Source organism: Protobothrops mucrosquamatus, unplaced genomic scaffold, assembly GCF_001527695.2.
Source record: "Protobothrops mucrosquamatus isolate PMUCROS unplaced genomic scaffold, P.Mucros_1.0 scaffold_9, whole genome shotgun sequence".
Taxonomy (NCBI): Eukaryota; Metazoa; Chordata; class Lepidosauria; order Squamata; family Viperidae; genus Protobothrops; species Protobothrops mucrosquamatus.
In genome coordinates this window covers 1-17,842 of record NW_015386085.1, presented here as the reverse complement: position 1 = coordinate 17,842, position 17,842 = coordinate 1, and the positions used below count along the sequence as shown (strand labels likewise).

At 37.7% G+C, this 17,842-nt stretch overlaps 1 protein-coding gene across 3 annotated transcripts; it reads left to right on the top strand.

The window, feature by feature from the left end:
• Window positions 1–2,353: 2,353 nt before the first annotated feature.
• FASTKD2 (FAST kinase domains 2) lies at window positions 2,354–16,747 on the top strand (the record flags this gene model as incomplete). Of its 3 annotated transcripts, none has more annotated exon segments than XM_015818760.1 (7): window positions 2,354–2,369; window positions 3,880–4,600; window positions 7,021–7,124; window positions 12,592–12,700; window positions 14,291–14,414; window positions 15,218–15,357; window positions 16,575–16,747. In XM_015818760.1, coding segments are annotated over 6 exon segments (1,325 nt in total), but the record flags the coding sequence as incomplete, so codon positions are not given.
• Window positions 16,748–17,842: the final 1,095 nt, after the last annotated feature.

Below are 17,842 nucleotides of genomic sequence, written 5' to 3'. Positions count from 1 at the left end.
GACACAGGAAGACAGGGCTCCGTCTTTTGCATTCGATTTTGCCCCACTGGGGACCCTGGAAAGGATCGAAAGTCACCCCGTAGAGGCGACAAGCAAGGAGGGAACTCTCGTTTGATTGCGGGAGAGCGGTGGCCCTTCCGTTTGATCCAAGGAAGCCCTCCAAACTGGCGGGGAAAAGACTGGCTACATTCGTGTAGCTAGACAGAAGCTGCTGACAATGGAAGACAATAAGCACTAAGAAGCAACTTTACAGCAATGTGGATGAAACTGGGTGAGACTCTATCCTCTCTTTAAGACTTTAAGACCTCTTCCTGGAAAAAACTGCCCAAAGCACCCTCCCCGATGAGGAGGGAAGGGGAATTTCTACCCCATTCTCTCAGGAAAAGAAAAGCGGCGAATTAATTACTTGAGAGAAACAGAGAAAATTACAAGATTAATTTGGAATTAATATACATTCATAGCTTTAAATTTAGGGACTAAAAGTGCTTTTGAGACTTTTTTTAATAAAAGAGATTTGAAAACCTTACATTATAAGTTGAGATTTAAAAAGCTGGAAAACGGCACTAATGACATCTAATGATGAATTATGGCACTACAATTTGTTATGTCTAAAGGAAACTTGGCTTAAAGCCCAGATTTAGATAAGACTCTTGCTGACTTTGGAAGCTTTCACTTTTGAAGATTGCAGCTGGGAAAAGGCAAAAATATAAGAACTTTTGGGCTGCTTATCAATGTGGCAGAGACAATGAACTATTTTGAAACTGGCTTGCCTGAACTACGAATATAAATATTATCTGACTTTCAGAGGTGTGTTGTGGAATTATTTCCCTGCAGGAGAAATACACTTCATTTCTTGAGATGATGGAATATTTTGGATTGGCAAAGGAAAAAAGCTAGAGTAAGACTGAAGAAAATAGAGGTTTTGATCTATTAGATGGGATATTATATTATTAACTAGATGTTTGAATATGGTGGAGAATACTTAATTACTAGAAATAGAAGTATTATTATAACTAGAAAGATAAGATTTGTAATTAAAATAGTAGATTTTGGTATAAGAAGGGAAACAGGAAAACGCTAAGAAGTTTGAATAAGAGAAGCTTTTGGTTACCCAAATATAACTTACTTTGAAATTATAAACAATAGAGACATTTTGAACACTGATGGGAAATTAAAATTAAAAAGAAGCAAAAACAGGATACTGATTGAACATATGGATATTAAGTGCAAATGCAATTAAGATATGTTTTGGTTAGAAAAGCAATTTAAAACTGATATTATTGATATTATGAGAAAAATGTAACAAAGTTGTTAATATTCAATTGTATATTTACTAATAACAATAAGAATTGTATTTGCCTAGTGTGGGAAACATTTGATGGTGCTACATGGGATCTAGATTGAAGAAGTTAATATATACCACTGAATTATTAATGGAGCCAGACAACACATTGTCTATTAAATACTTGATTGTAAAAATAGAAAACTAATAAAATATTTATTTAAAAAATTACTTTGTCTTAGTAAATTACTTTGTCTTAGGTAGGACCCCACTCAATTAATGTTGCTTTGCACTATCTATTTATGGATTTGGGTTTTACCCTTGAATTTGACAAGTCTCTTGGAGACTTACAAATACAATGAAAAATAATAATTAAAAAAGATCCAGTTTGATATAGTGATTAAGGCATCAATCTAGAAATCAGGAGACAGCGAGTTCTAGTCCCACCTTAGGCAGAAACCCAATTGGGTGACTTTGGGCCAGTCACTCTCTCTCAGCCCTAGAAAGGAAGCAATGACAAACCACTCCTGAAAACTTGCCAAGAAAGCTGCAGGGACTTTAGGCAATCTCTGAGAGTCGAACATGACTGAATGGAAGGGGGAAAAAAAATATTTTATCGTAAATAAAAACTACTCGATTATTCTCGCCTTGCACTATCTGTGTTGCAGATACTTATAGTATCCGCACGCCGCCTCCATCAGTCTGGGCGGTCTACAAAGAAGCATGAAACCATCAGGAATTCAAGGGAGGAAAGGCGACGCCAGTTTAGTCCAAAAGTATTCAATCATCCCCAACCAACGGAGGTGTGTAAGAGTCGCCCTGGAGGGGTTTCCCCTTCACCTGCCAGCACGAACTTCGCCATTGACCAAGAGCCGCGGCCAGAAACCCTCTAATCTGAGGCGCTGCGGAGGGTTGCCTAGCAACTACGTAGGCGCGCACAGTCCGACGGGAAGCGAAATCGTGAGGCCTAGGCGACTGACTTATTTTGTCTACTTCAGGCAACCGTATCTCGAGGAAGGGATCCTCCCTTCGCGTCGCATGTGAATTTGCGTCACCCTTGGTTTGAGCGTCTGGCGCAGAGAGGCAAGTAAGTGGAACGGAGCGCTGGGAAAGTCTGGCAGGTTGGAGAAGACGCGGCTCTCTCAACCAACCAAGGAACAAGCAGGAAACCAAGAGCGCGGAGGAACAAGGGGTTTGAGAACCAGGAGGGCGGCGGCGTGGCAAAGGCGCCTTAGCCTTTTTTCGCGTGCAGGTCACTGTCCTTGGTGCAATTCTCAGCACTGGAAAAGTTGCGTGGATTTGATAATAGTTTCAGTATATTTCTTTTCTAATAGCGGTCGACCACAGACGGCTGAGAATTCAGTAAGGAGAGAGTTGCTTCTATTGGTCCCTTATCCCCTAGTTCAGGGGTAGTCAACCTTGGCTCTTTTATGACTCGTGGACTTCAATTCCCAGAATTCCTGAGCCAGCTTAGCTGGCTCAGGAATTCTGGGAGTTGAAGTCCACGAGTCATAAAAGAGCCAAGGTTGACTACCCGTGCCCTAGTTTATATTCCTAGATTTTCATAGCCTTATCTTCTGGCTGTGAACTCCGAAGCTTAGTATTGAACAGTAGACAATTTTGTTTTGCCTTTCTTCCTCGATTATTGTTTAATACCTTGGGAAGCTTCCAGTTTTCTGAGAACCGAACACGTTTACTTGCTATTGTAATTCTTGCGTGGGCAAATGTACAAACTTGTAGAAGTGAATTAAAACGTTTTTTTTTTAAAAAAAAAACATTCTTAAACTAGTAATCTTTTATTTTAAAATTAACATGAGATTTAAAAAAAAACATTTAATCGAGCAAGAAAATCTCTTCATTTTCTTTGTCTACGGCAGTTTATTCAAGAAGTTTTGCAACTGAGACAAAACTGAACACTTAGAGGCCAAACTAAATTTAATATTTTGGATAGCTTTCAGAAATTGCAGTCACATTTACTTAAAGTGCAAAGCCAACCTAAATACTGTACTAAATTTAAGTGTTCACAGTTTTGTCTCATTTGGGAAATTTTGGCCCAAATTGGTTCAGTCTTGCAGTACTCAGTCCTCTCATTTTTATTTTAGACTAGCTGTACCCAGCCACGCGTTGCTATGGCTCAGTCTGGTTAAATGGAAAAGAAAGAAAAGAGAAAGCGCACGTTTGTAATATGTTTAATTTCACAATGCTAGCATGTGTTGCTTTTACGTCCAACAGATGGCTCTGTTTTTCAAAAAAAAACATGTTTTACCTGTCACAGGTGTGACATCTATATAATAGTAGGTATAAGGTATATAAAAACACGCGCGTATTTGAATGCAACGTTGTGTCAAAATTTCAAAGCAATCGGTGAAGAACTTTCGGAGATTTAAGATTTTGAACAAACGAACATTTACATTTTTATTTATATAAATAGATTTAGTTAGGCTATCACTTCATTTGAAAAACAGATGACTGTACTAACTGCGGCAAAAAAATCCAAAACATCTTAAACTGATTGCAGTTGATCTTATGTACTGTACTGATTAATGAATTCATTTAACAAGTTATGTTCACAGCTCTGTTCTGATTTTCTTTTTTAGGTTCAAATACGTTTTTCTAAGTAAGATATTGTAAAGAGACAACAAGATGAACAGGAAAGTGGAGTATTTTATAAGGTCAATAAGAAGGCTACAGGCATGTCACAATGCAGGGAGATCTTTTCCTAGAAATGAAATCAAAACAACTTCATTTGGGATTAATGGTTATAAAAGTTCTGCACAAAGTATTCAATGTCCATTGTATGTTCCTTCTTGCTGGCTTCATTCTTCTATTTCAATTAGTTCTCAAAATACTTTTCTTTATGCTGGGAACAGTGATGCAAATAAACAGGAAATAACTAATGATCTTGGCCATAAAGAGAAGTTTAAACCTGTTCAAGTGAACTTCTCAGAGGAAGCTAGAAATACCATTGAAAAAAGGGATGAATTTGACATTTCCAAGGAATTTTTCAATGACCTTCAAAAATGTGTATCTCCTTGTGATGTACTAAACCTTACTGCAAGAAGTCTAATCTCTTTAAAGTATGTCAGTAACTGTTTTTCAACTATGTGGACACTTAAAAAAAATACAGTCAAGAGTCAGAACTATGATGAGACAAAGATGATGCTTGAACACCCTCAGTTTCGACAGCTCTGCCAGTGTGTGATGGATGAAGCTAAGTACATGGATAGCAATGATTTGGCACACACTCTACTTTCTGTGGTAAAATTAGGAGTTCCACAAAATACCTTGTTAGTTCAGACATTACTGAGGACTTGCCAGGTAAGCAAAACAAACAACAACAACAAAAAACAATCTAGACAAAATTTAAGGATGTTTTAAAATAAGGAACAGGCTTAAACAGTTAAATTTATTATTTAGTATGTCTCAATTTATATATTCTTTTGTCTTAAAAAAATAACCTAAGACATTTCAGTTTTATCATCTACGCATTGAAAAAGCTACTATTAATCTACGATCATGGGCTCTCCATCACTGGAGATTTTTAAGAAGAGGCTAGATAGTCACTTGTCTGAGATGGTATAGGTTCTCCTGCTTGAGCAGGGGGCTAGACTAGAAGACCTCCAAGGTCCTATTCTGTTCTGTTCTATTCTATTCCTATTAGTCTGTACTCCATCTGAAAATGGAACTGAATTTAGGACTTATTTCCAAATTGATATGCATCACTGACCAGATGCCTCACTTAGTCAATCAGAATTGGAGCTAGTTTGTACCCAGGAATTTTTCAGAAACTATCAGACCAGGAATCTAGACTAGAAAGGGTATTTTTAAAGAATAAAGTTCCAGAAAAATGTTGAATTTTAGGGCAGCCCTAGGTACTCTGTAGGTGGGTGAATAAGAAGATACGAAAGGCTGAAGGGAGCTTCCTTTTGTTTTGACGTCTTTATGGCAGCTGATAAACAACAAAAATCGCAGAACCCTTTTACTTGGACTCAAGCAGTCATTCATTGCAGGTGCCTAAGAGACATTTTTACAGTAGAAGAGCAGCTGATTTGGTTAGCTAGCACATGTAAGCATGGGTGATAATTTAGCATGTCTGAATTACCCTGTATAACATGAGTGAGCAAAATTGTTAATTGAAGATAATTGAGGAAACATGCTTCCTTTAGCCCAGTTTCAAAATGAGCTGTATGCAAGAGATATGTTAGATATGGAAAGAACTTTCTGTCCTATTCCTTACTTGTTTATCTCTGGCCTTACTTACTACTTGTTTCAGCCTGCCTACAATGCAACCCAAAACCCCATTCCCTATCACTGAGGGAATGGGGACCTTAACAAAAGTTGGCTTACCCTATTACAATATATTAAGCACTGGGGTTAAATTTCCTGGACTGGCTGTATATTTCTTCTGTATCTGAAAAATTAGAACATTTATATGTTCTAATTTTTGAGACAAAGGGAAAAGAAAAAGCTATTGGGCAATCTCATTTTTAAAAATAATCTCATTGACATTAATAAGACTCAAATGAACTATTCAAAGTCATTTAAATTGATCTACAGTGTGACCATGAATCCAAACGTCCCTCTTAAGTTCTCAATACTTTATTGCTTTAAGTCAGGGGTGTCAAACTGCCGGCCCGCAGGCCAGATGCATCACACAGAAGCTGCGCCCACCCCAGTTCCGGTAAGGGGAGAAAAAGTTGCGATATGTCATGACACGTCACGTGACGCGGCGAATTTGACACCCCTGCTTTAAGTCATCCATGTTATTTGTAGTGAGCAATGGTTTCATTTAGGCTGAAAGAATCAGAGAAAAAGGGAACAGAGTTCCAGAAATATCCCTCTCCTCACTGTCTTCAGTAGCGTAGCCGGGTGGGAATGGTTAGCAGCAGTGAGTAGCACAGTTGGAATTGCCACTTTTATTAGCTCCATGGACATTATCCCTTTCCCTGTATGGCATTTCGGCAGAGCAGCCAAATGCTGATTCCGCTCCCAGCTTTCTGGTTTATAGCTAGAAAAGAAATGAAAACTCCTTTGCGCTACCACCATACTGCACGGAACCCTATATTGAGCAGGGCTGTGCTGTGGAACACTTGTTCTTTTTTAACAGAGAAACTAAGAGAATGAGAAGGCTCATTGTACAATGAATAAAGCACTTATAAAGGTGGTACTGTGCATTGTGGCTCTTTCCCCATAACCTCATCCCTCTAGGACAAGCCCACCTTATTTGTGCTAGTAGAGAGGGCCCTACTTCAGATCCCCTTGGTCAAAGAACTCCGACTGCCAGGATCCAGAAGCAGAGCCTTCTCTGCTGCAGTGCTTGCCCTTTGGAACGTTTTACCCTCTTAAGATCTGCTCCTGCCCTCCTATCACTCTTCAGAAGACTTGGCGCTGCCAGTTGGCCTGGGCACTGAATTGAGGAGTTCCACGCTGGAGGTAGCTGCTGGGTTGATGGCAGAAGCCACCTCCCCTCTTGCTCTCTGCTCTCCGCCCGTCCATCTTTTTGTTATCATATTGATATATTCTCATGTTCTGTCTTTTTTTTCCAATTTTCTTTCTCTTTATTATTTTAAGCTGCCTAGAATAGCCCCATGGCAAGATAGCAAGCAAATGAATTTAATTAATTAATTAAACAAACAAATAAATAGGAGTAGGCTTTTAATGTGTTAATTTTTCTTCTGGCCTATGATTTTATCTTTCCATGAAAATCTTCTAAAATGACTTTTGAATCTTTTCAATAGGAACGTATCAATGAATTTAATGATCGAAGTGTCTCAGTTATTGCAAACACTTTGAAAGGCATGGAAAAATGCAAGAACGTGGAAGCTCTTCAACTTGGACTACAGTAAGAAAAGACTTTAATTAAGTTTGTACATTGGTACTCATCAGTTTTGGGGTACGCGGGTGGGAGAAGTTTCTTCCTAGTTAAATAGTTGTAGCTTATTCCAGTTTATATCTGAACCCAAATATCTTGAGTTTAGTCTTAATTCCAGTTCAAATTATAGGTTTTAGTAAACTTTAATTAAGACTAATCATAGTTTAACATTCAGATTTTTATTGGAACTAGGAATGTTTTTCACCTTGTGATGAGCAAAAGGAAAGGGAATTGGCGGCAGAGGTAGTATATGAGATTGAATTTAGTGATGCATCCAAATGTGTCCATAACTAAAAGGAACAAGAGTTTAGAACTGTGAATTTAAATTGATTAAATAGCCAATAGGATATTTGAAAATTAAATTAAACAGGTTAAATATGAATTGAAACTTTGTGTAAAATTTCCGAATATAAAATGGAATATATAGAACATGTATGCATTTATTTAGCAGCAAGCCACATTAAGCTAATGGGCAATTACTGACAAATATACATAAGATCAATTTTTACTTTCTTAGACCAAATTCAACATACCATGATTCCGACAAAGATATAAATGAAGAATTTAACAGGATACTTTTCAGTTTATATTATATTAACCTCTGGTGTAATTCCTGAGAAACTTTAGTGTCCATATCCAGGCTGTCCACTGTTATTTGTTTCTGGATATTTGTTTATCCCATTTTTATTTTTATTTTCAATAATAAAGGCATCTTATAGTATTAGAGAGCATATCTATATCTGTCTTGTCTATCATCTAGTGCATACCACTAAAATCAGAATTGAAATTATCATAAAAATGAATGAATAATTAAAGCTTTGGTGGAAAAGCTGTATTTTTTAATCTTCCTAAGTATTGGCTGAGTGGAGGTCAAATACATCTCCTTAGGGTGCCCATTCCACAGCCTGGGGCCCATGCAAAAGAAGGCCTTCCTGACCTACTAGATAATAAAATTCTATTAAAATCTGATCTGAAGAGGTTTTTTTCTACTGATCAAAGAAGGCATGTTCATAGTCGGACATGTAGTTCTCAGTATAGTCTGGCACTAACTAAAGTGTTAAGGACTTGAAGATCAATGCCAAACAACTTGAATTAGGTCAGAAAACCAACCGTTAGCCAGTGCAGTTCTTTCAATATGGATCTTATGGATTATATGATCTATGCAACAGGTAGCATCCTGGCATTTTGCATCAGTTGCAAATTCTGCCATTTTTTGAGGGTACATCAGGGGTGTCCAAACTTTTTTCAAAGAGGGCCAGATTGGATGAAGTGAACGTGCTGGAGGGCCGAACATTTTTCCGAACATTCTTTGAACCATTACAATTAAATGCAAATGAATTATTTTATGCCTCTTTCCTCTCCCTCTCTTTCCTTTTTCTCTCTCTCTCTTTCCTTTCCCTTTCCTCTCCCCTCTCTCTCTTTCNCTCCCTCCATTTCCTTCCTTATTTTTCCTTCCCTCTTTCCTTCCTTCCTTCCTCCCTCCCTCCCTCTTTCCTTCCTTCCTCTTTCCTTCCTTCTTTCCCTCTCTCTCTTTCTCTTTCCTCTCCCCCTCTTTCTCTTTCCTCTCTTTCTCTTTCCTTTCTCTCTTTCTTTCCTCTCTCTCTTTCCTCTTTCTCTTTCCTCTCTGTCTTTCTTTCTTTCCTCTCTCTCTTTCCTCTCCCTCTCTTTCTTTCCTCTTTCTCTTTCCTCTCTCTCTTTCTCTTTCCTCTCTCTTTCTTTCCTCTCTCTTTCTCTTTCGTGTCCCTCGCTTTGTCTTTCCTCTCCCTCTCTCTTTCCTCTTTCTCTCTCTCTCTCTCTTTCCTTTTCTTTTCCTCTCCCCCCTCTCTCTTTCTCTTTCCTCTCCCCCTTTCTCTTTCCTCTCTCTTTCTCTTTCCTCTTTCTCTCTTTCTTTCCTCTCTCTTTCCCCCCTCTCTCTTTCCTCTTCCTCTTTCTGTCTTTCCTCTTCCTCTTCCTCTTCCTCTTTCTGTCTTTCTTTCCTCTTTCTCTTTCCTCTTCCTCTCTCTCTTTCCTCTCTTTTTCTCTTTCCTCTTTCTTTCTTTCCTCTCCCTCTCTCTTTCCTCTTTCTCTCTGTCTTTCCCCTCCCTGTTTCTCTCTTTCCTCTCCCTCTCTCCTCTCTTTCCTCTCTCTCTCTCTCTCTTTCTTTCTTTCTTTCTTTCTTTCTTTCTTTCTTTCTTTCTTTCTTTCTTTCTTTCTTTCTTTCTTTCTCTCTTTCCTCCCACGGGGTGGGAGCGGCTCCCTCACCGGGGCCGCTCAGCCTCCCCGGCTGCCGGCCGGCCTTTCCAGCGCCAAATCCTGCAGGAGGGCGAGCTGGGCGGCGGGAAAGGAGGCACGGGCGTGGGAAAATGGGCTGAGGTCCCTGGAAGGCCAAGCGTGTGGGGGGGCAGGAGGCAGCAGAAGGCGCCCGGGGCACCACGGACTGGCCCGGGGAGACACGTGGCCGGCTCGGCTGCCAGGGAGCAGCCCGGGAGTGATGCCCCTACCGCCCCTCCCTCTTAAAAGCCCCCCAGCACTGCGGAGACCGGGCCCCAGGAGGAGGCTCTCCTCTCCTACCATTGCTGCATCTCCCTCTTCCTTCCTGGCAGCCAGGATCGCAGGGGCCGTAGCTTGCAGGAGGGCTGGCCCGCTCAGCAGAGCCTCCGGCGAGCTGCTCTCAACGGGGATCCCAGGGCTTCCCCACGCGGCTCCACGGCCACGTGCGCCTTGGATGGGGCCAGCTCTGTCGGGAGGATCGAGAACAGCCGCTGCCTGTTGGTCGAGGGAGACCCCGCCAGGCAGGGAGGAGGAGTGAGCGCGGCAGACACAATAAAGTTTCTGATAGGGAGGGCCGTGGGAGGGCCGCATTTACATAGAGCAGGGAGGGCTGTTAGAGGGCCGGATTAAACTGGAACGCGGGCTGCAAATGGCCCGCGGGCCGGACTTTGGACATGCCTGGGGTACATGTATCCTCATGTACACCGGATTGCAGTATAAGTAGTTCTTAATTTATGACCACAATTGAGACTGGAATCTCAATTGTTGAGCAAAGCTGTTGTTAAACAAGATGTCCATATGATCATTTTGCTCAACAACTGTAATCCTGGCACTCCCGGTTGTGGTTTAATTCACTAGTGTCCCGAGTAATTCACCTGTCTTAGGGTCCATTCACGCCCTACGGAACTCGCCTCCCGAGACCCTCCGAGATACATCCTCGACTTTCAGAGAGACCGTTTTAGGTTCGTTCCAAAAGTCGAGGATCCACCTCTCTGTAAGCGTGACCCGGAGGGGTTGGAGGGAATTTCGTGGAACGTGAAGAAAGGATACCACCCTGCCTCTCCACTCAGGAGCTGAAAATCCTGTGACAGAGAAGGCAGCTTCCTTGGTCCCACAAGATGACATTTTTAATGGAGTGCATCACTGGCTGAATACATTGGAACAAGGAAAAAGATGGACATTGGAACTGAGTTAAGGCTTGTGCTGCATCTGATTGCACTCCCCAGCAAGGTGCTGTTTAAGAGTGCTCCTCGATCTCCAGTTGTCACAAGAGTTTAGAAGTGCCAGCTGTAGTGAGAAGCGCATTTGCAACAATTACAGCCAGTATCTCAAATGTAACTCTTCCTGAGTCAGCTGGACTTAGCAACTGTTACCTGTGCCATGGTTATAACCCACGTAACTGCAGGTAGTCCTCAAATTACATTTTTTTTAAACAATTTTTGGAATCGGAACAAAGATACTCGACCTTATATCTGAAAGTACACTATTCCAGATATGGGTGACTGCTACAATGAAGATTTGTGTAATGGGGAATTTGATAATGTATTTATTTCCTTCTGGACCTTAACAAGGGAGGAAGGATCTTCTCAGAAAATCACCTTGTCCAGGAATGAAATATGTAAGAGATCAAAGCAATTTAAGGATGTCTCAGAATAATTATTAAAGACCCAGCACATATTTCAGGACATATTAAAGATCTGGTTTTGAGTCTAAGATAGATTAGTAGTAAATTCATAGTTGATAGTGTCTCAATTCTCTTGTTAGGATGAAGGATCAATTTACATGATCTGTCCTTGGCAGCTAATAGAATCCAAGGAATTTCTAAATGCTTGTAGAGGGCTTTTTTTCTATAGTGGTTGGTAGTGTTGGTAGTTTTAGACTAGAGGGTTAAAATGAGAGGGCTATTGATAGTATCTGGAATGCCAGTATCAGTTGTGAAGATCCTGGAAATCGTATTGATTTACCAAGCAGCTATAGGTGATGCAGCTAACTAATATATGATTAGAATATAGGTGATGTAAATCTTTCCATGAGTTTAACCAAGTGTAGGTCAAAATACACTATCCTATCTGCATAATACCATCCAGCTCATGCTTTCGGATCAGCTTCAAGGGCTTCCTTGTGGATCCAACACTGGATTTTGTTTATAGTTCATTGGCAAGCAGTAAATCCTTCTCAGTGACAACTGGTTGTCCTGATGTCTTCATAAAATAATTAGAGATTGTTGTTCATCCAGATCTTTAAAATACTTACTGTTTTATTTCTGTTGTTTAAAAGAATGAACCTTGTTTTAATTTTGAATTTTTTTAAAACATTCTTGATTTTACTATAAAGTGCTACGGGGTCCTCTGAAAGGAAGATTAGAATATAAATAGTTATTTTTTTCTCCCATGCCCTCCTTTTTTGCTCAAGTATTGCTTAATGGAAAAGTTTCAGATTTCAAAATACTTTAGCATAGCTTCCGACTTGGGAAGAATTAAGGAAACAGGAGAAGGTGGCAAAAGTATTCCAGTGATTTAAGTTAGATTTGAAACAGTTCTTGGATTTTCCTTGGCCCAAATAATTTCAGAGGCTCAATAAAAAAAAGATTAGAAATTTAAAATATACAGACAGTATATACAATTTTGTGAAAAAGTACTTACTGCTGTTTAGATTTTTTAAACTTGTGCATATTTTCGCAATTAAATATCAGATTTATGTGGGACAAAATACTATCAGACTGAAAACTAATACCACAGTTGGTATTTATTTCATAATGTTTAGTTACAATATTTTAAAAATCCAAAACATAAATACTTTCCCCAAAACTCTAGCAGGCATATTAACTCTATAGAACTTTCATGGAATGAAAAATGAAATCATACTTGTCTAAACCAGGCATATGACACAAAGGTAATTGAATGAAATATATGACACTGGCAACTTATCTAAGTGTGACAGACAGACAGGTTTAGGAGACGCTATGGAAATTTCCAATCCACAATTGTGTGTAATAAGTCTCCAAAATTAGCTGTACTTTTAATTTAATTTTCCTAATGCTTAAAATGTATTTAGTTTCAATTAGAAGATGTATAATGTCAGTCTGTGTGTGTGTGTGTGTGTGTGTACGTGCACACATACAATGATACCTGCTCCATTCGTTTATGTCCATTACATATTCTTTTTCTGAGTTTTTTTTTCTTAATAGGTTACTTTTACAAGAAAAAGTTCACAAAATATCAAACGTGTTTGTGTTGCAAATCATAATGCGCAGTATCGGGAAGGATGTACCACTGACACTTAAGAGAAATTTGGAGGTATCTTTCATCTGTTCTTTCATCTGTGTTTTCAATTATTGCATTAAGTTTGTATAAATATACATGCAGGTATCATTGCTTTTGTCATCACAGAGGAAAAATTCATTTATTTTAAGAGCTACGAATGTAAGGATCATGGAATATAGTCAAGGGCCTGATTAACTACCTATCTTTAATTATTTCTGCCTTTCCAGAAAAATCAGGTATGCAAGAGGTGTTCCAGGTCTCCAGATATTGCTCTATCAAGAAATCTGTCTTTGTCATAGCACCTGTTCTCTAGAACAGCATTCCCACCCACCCCCCAAAAATCTGTAATGGTTCCCACACGGATAATTTTCCAGAAGTCTTTCAACACTTAGCTATTCTCTCTGGTCTTAGAATAGGGTGGTTGTTGAATCCTACAGTTTTCTTGTTTTACTTAATATTTATGGTCATCATGATCTGTTTTTCTATTTTATTTCTTGCTTTTTTATGTAAGCTGCCCGGACTGGGTTTGAACTAGATTGGACTCTATATAAATAAATATTAAGTATTAAATCCTTACAGTTGTGGTACAACAGAAGTGATTTCTTTATTTCTGTGTTCTGTTTTTACAAGAACTTTGATAGAAGACATGTATTTTCATTTATTTGATTTATCTACAATAATTGAATTAATACATACATACATACATACATACATACATACATACATACATACATACATACATACATACATACATACATACTCCTGGACATAAAGTATTTCAACTTCTTCCTTCAAGACGATGCTATAGAGCATTGCACACCAGAACAATTAGACACAAGGACAGTTTTTTCCCCCATGCCGTCACTCTGCTTAAGAACTAATTCCTACAACACCGTCAAAATACTTAGTAAAGCTGTATTACTATGATACTCCTCATCTTTGCTATTACCTATCCTTATCTTCTTATGACTATAACTTTGCTGCTTGTATCTAACAAATTATATTGTGGCTTTTTGGACCCTAGTATGATTTATGTTGTTTGCTTAGCTAGTACTCTATGACTATCACTAAGTGTTGCATCTTATGATTTATGATGAAGTGTTGTATTTCACGATTTGTGATGAATGTATTTTCATGTTGTATATGATTATGATTATCACTATTACTTGTATGTACACTGAGAGCTTATGCACCGGAAACAAATTCCTTGTGTGTCCAACCACACTTGGCCAATAAAGAATTCTATTCTGTTCTGTTCCTGCCCATTTCATCACAGCAACACCAGCTGGATAAACATATATAAAAACATAATACAAATAAACATCAAATAACAGCATAAGTAGGTTTAAAGACAAACAGGCTAAAACAACATACAGTAATTATGAAATCACCATAACTGTATAGAAAGTTAGAAATCAAAAATAAGTATTCAGGTGTAAATGGCTAATTTTAAACCCCAAAAAATATGAAGTTGTTGACTACTTTTTCCAAACTTGAAATCTTCAAAGTAAAAGTAGGAGAAATATATTTGTTAACTCTCTGTGACAATAAACAATAATCTTATAATCCTTCTCTTGTAAGCCAGTGATACTTCTGGCTAATTTGAAATTTATTTCAATTTAGAACAAGATGTTGAATCTAATGGGTCACTTGACTGTTCCAAACTCTTTTCACATGTTCAGGGTATTGGGTGAAATGGACTACCTCTCTGTTCCAATCCTGAATGCTTGTAGTAAGATAATAATAGGTAAGTCATGACAAATGTCTGAGATTGCTAATGTTCAAATCAGTTTATTTAATTATAATGCTTTTGAACCCAGTTTCTTTTAATTTGCCATAAGAGTTTACAGATAAGTATTTGCTTACGAATAGCAAAACAAGAAAATAGAGAGTATATGTGGATTATGGTTGAACTGTTGAGTTCTTTGTGTTCTCTGAGCTTGATTGTTTTTCTGCAGATATTTGCAGCGTCCTGTGGTCAAATACCTGCAATTAGTAACATTTTTTGCCAGAAACAGGGATCTACTTCTGGTTTCTGGCAAAAAAAGGTCCATTGCAGACAATGGGTTTACTTAACAACCAAGGTGTTCACTTAATGACCAGCACAATTACATCTGTAATTTTGGGCTCAGTTATGGTTGAAAACCACTTATATCTGGAAATTTCCATATGGCCTATAGTTTATAAAACTAGACTTCTGCATTTATAGTGAAAGTAATAAATATTTAAGAGAATTGGCTCAAAAAGATAATTCTTAGACTACTTTAAATCAGCACAAAGGGCTTTTTGATTTTATTTAACAATAACTAGTGGACATAGATAAGAAGGGTCAAAAAGTTGGATGGCATGTTAATAAATTCTTCAAAAGAAAGAACCTCCACTTGACCAAATTTTGTTCCTTGAACAGTTCTTTAGTTTTGTCAGTTATGCTGTATTTTCTGCTTCAGGATTTATCATGTCATTTCTTTTTACAAACTAAAAGCACAAATGTGTTTACCAGTGTTATCAACCAAGTGAATTTCCAATGTTAGTTTTCTTTGTATGCATTAGAAAACATTGAAGGAACTCAATTTTGGAACCTAATGAATGTTTTGAAAATTGGCAAACAATTAAGATACCAAAACAGGACACTTTATTCTGCATTAGCTGATTATGCCACATCAGTCTTCTATACATGGAACAGAAATGAGGTAAATATGTAGGATGTCACTAGTCATATTACTGGCATTCTCAGTAGTAAATGAATGGTAGCATGGAATCTTAATATTGTTTTTAATTTTATTTTAGATTCACGATATTATTTAGGACAGTTCCCGTAACTGCAAATAGGAATGGGGAGAGGTTTTGCAATTGGACAATATGCTTAATCTGTTTATTCTATAATTTCACAAATGTATGCTGGACTATGAATAATGTGAATAAAAGGTTTTTGTTTCATCTAAAAAGTTATCAGGAAAGTGAAAATAGATAGGAAAGAGGTAAATAAAAATTTAAGTATAATAGGATTTTTTAAATGGATGACTGGATTTCAATGTGTTCAGTGCAATATGATGTTTTTGTGGTCTAGTGATTTGGGACAGATTTAATTCTTCCATGTGTTTAGAGATACAGTGGTAATTTGCCATCCAATCTAAAAAGGTCTCCAATGCAACTCATGATTATAAAATATAGTGACAGTGTAATAATAAGTTCATACAAAATTTCACCCCTCCATTAGTGATAAAATCAGAAAAATATAATCATATAGAAGTAGATATATCAGTCACCAAATACATGGTTTGTTAAAATAATATTTATTAAGTGCTTAGTAAAGGAGAATCTAGACTGTTTAATCTGACTACTACTATTCTCCCATGTTACAATTGAGCTTCCTGTGAAGCTGGAAGTCATTTGAAAAAGAAAAGTGGGGGGAGGGGAGGGGGAGGGACATTGGTTTGGTACTATATGTTCTGAACAGCAAATGGTAGACACTATTTTTTCACATTCTCCAGGAGTATTTTTCCCAGCCGTTTTGCTTTAATTTGAATTCAATTTAAAGTAAACTAACAATTTATAAGTAATAATGGTTACTCTAATGCATATCATAACTTTCTTCTGTATTATGAAAAATTACAGTTTGGAAAGGCTTTGAGTAGTTAACAATTGGGCTTTAGAGAATGCAACCAGGCTATTATTATAGCAGATTAATTTCATATTATTTCACAAAGGACCAAGGGGAGAAATTTCCCCGAGAAGCAAAGGATTGTGGAATAGAGATGCAGGAAAGCAAAAAGAAATTTGCTTCTCTTTTCAGTTGTATATTCTCAGGCCCAACAACCTTTTCAACTATTTTTTTTAAAAAAAAAAAAATTCCCGTAATAAAATTGTCTCGATATATGCACATTATTTTAACTTCTTTTTATTTCAGGTAATTCTGTTACTTTCAGCCTTTGAAAATCTTAGTATTCATCCAGTCCAACTGATGGATAAATTTCTTGAGGAAGTGATGCTTCATCCAGAGTCCTTGAACCTGAAAGATATTATAATTATTTTACGAGTCTATTCCAATTTCAATCACCTCTCCAGTGGCCAAAACCAACAGTAAGTTATTCTTTACTAAATACTCATTTCAGAAATAATTTCTGAAACGTTTCTGGTCATTTGTGAATAATCTCAAATTTGCCACTAAATTAATATATAGAATTCTTTAATGGTGTGAGTATTATAACATGGGTATTCAAATTTTGAATTACTGCAATCCAATAAAGGATGTCTATGATGACACATTAACACACACACCGCCTGAGTAAAACAAAAAAACAGAACATAAACATTTTTATTTTTATTTTCTTGTTTGATTTTAACAAATATTTGAAAGGGGAAATGAAAGGACAGAAGAGAAGAGGAAAATAGAAAACAGATTTACAAGTCGTATAAAATTGAATAAACTCATAATAACATTAGATTTGTAATGCATATAAAGTTGACCTTCATTCATTCACTTCCTGAGATTTACAGGGTGCCTCAGTGTGTTACAACTCTGGGCAACTTACAAAATACAATAAGAAATCTGACAGAATATATCATTAAAAGAGAATCCAAGGAAAGTCAAAGTTACTTAACATAGCAAAACGTCCACCACCCCTTCAAAGCAGGGGCTAGAGCATAGAGCACTTTACAGCCAAATCAAATCCATAATCAGTAATTAATGGAGGCAATCGATATAATAAGAATGGTCAATCAGAATAAACAATTGGAGTTTCTGTCTAATAAAGAAAGTCTGTCATAACAAATCAGGCAAAATCTAATATTATAAAAAGCCTTAAACCCCAATTTTGGACTTAGTCCTAGTAGTAGAAACAATATTTTGAATGTGAAGGGGGAGCTGCCTTGGTCTGCATAATTCCCGAATCTGGATTTCCCTTTCAGGATAGCCTTCAGAGTAGCCTCTCGTTCATCAAGATCAGGAGGAAAGAGGGAAAAGGCTCTTTCCTTGTCTGGGCTGCTCTAGGTACCCAAGTACTGTTGTTAAACTGCTGCTGCTTACAGGACATTGGCAGACTAAAGACTGGAGCAAATTTCTCCAGCACTGCCCATGAGGGAACATATGCATCTGTCGTTCGGGAATAGTTACACAGGCATTCTTTTTATATGTCAACAAATGTTAGCGTTTCCTGCTTGACCGTGCCTTGCCTT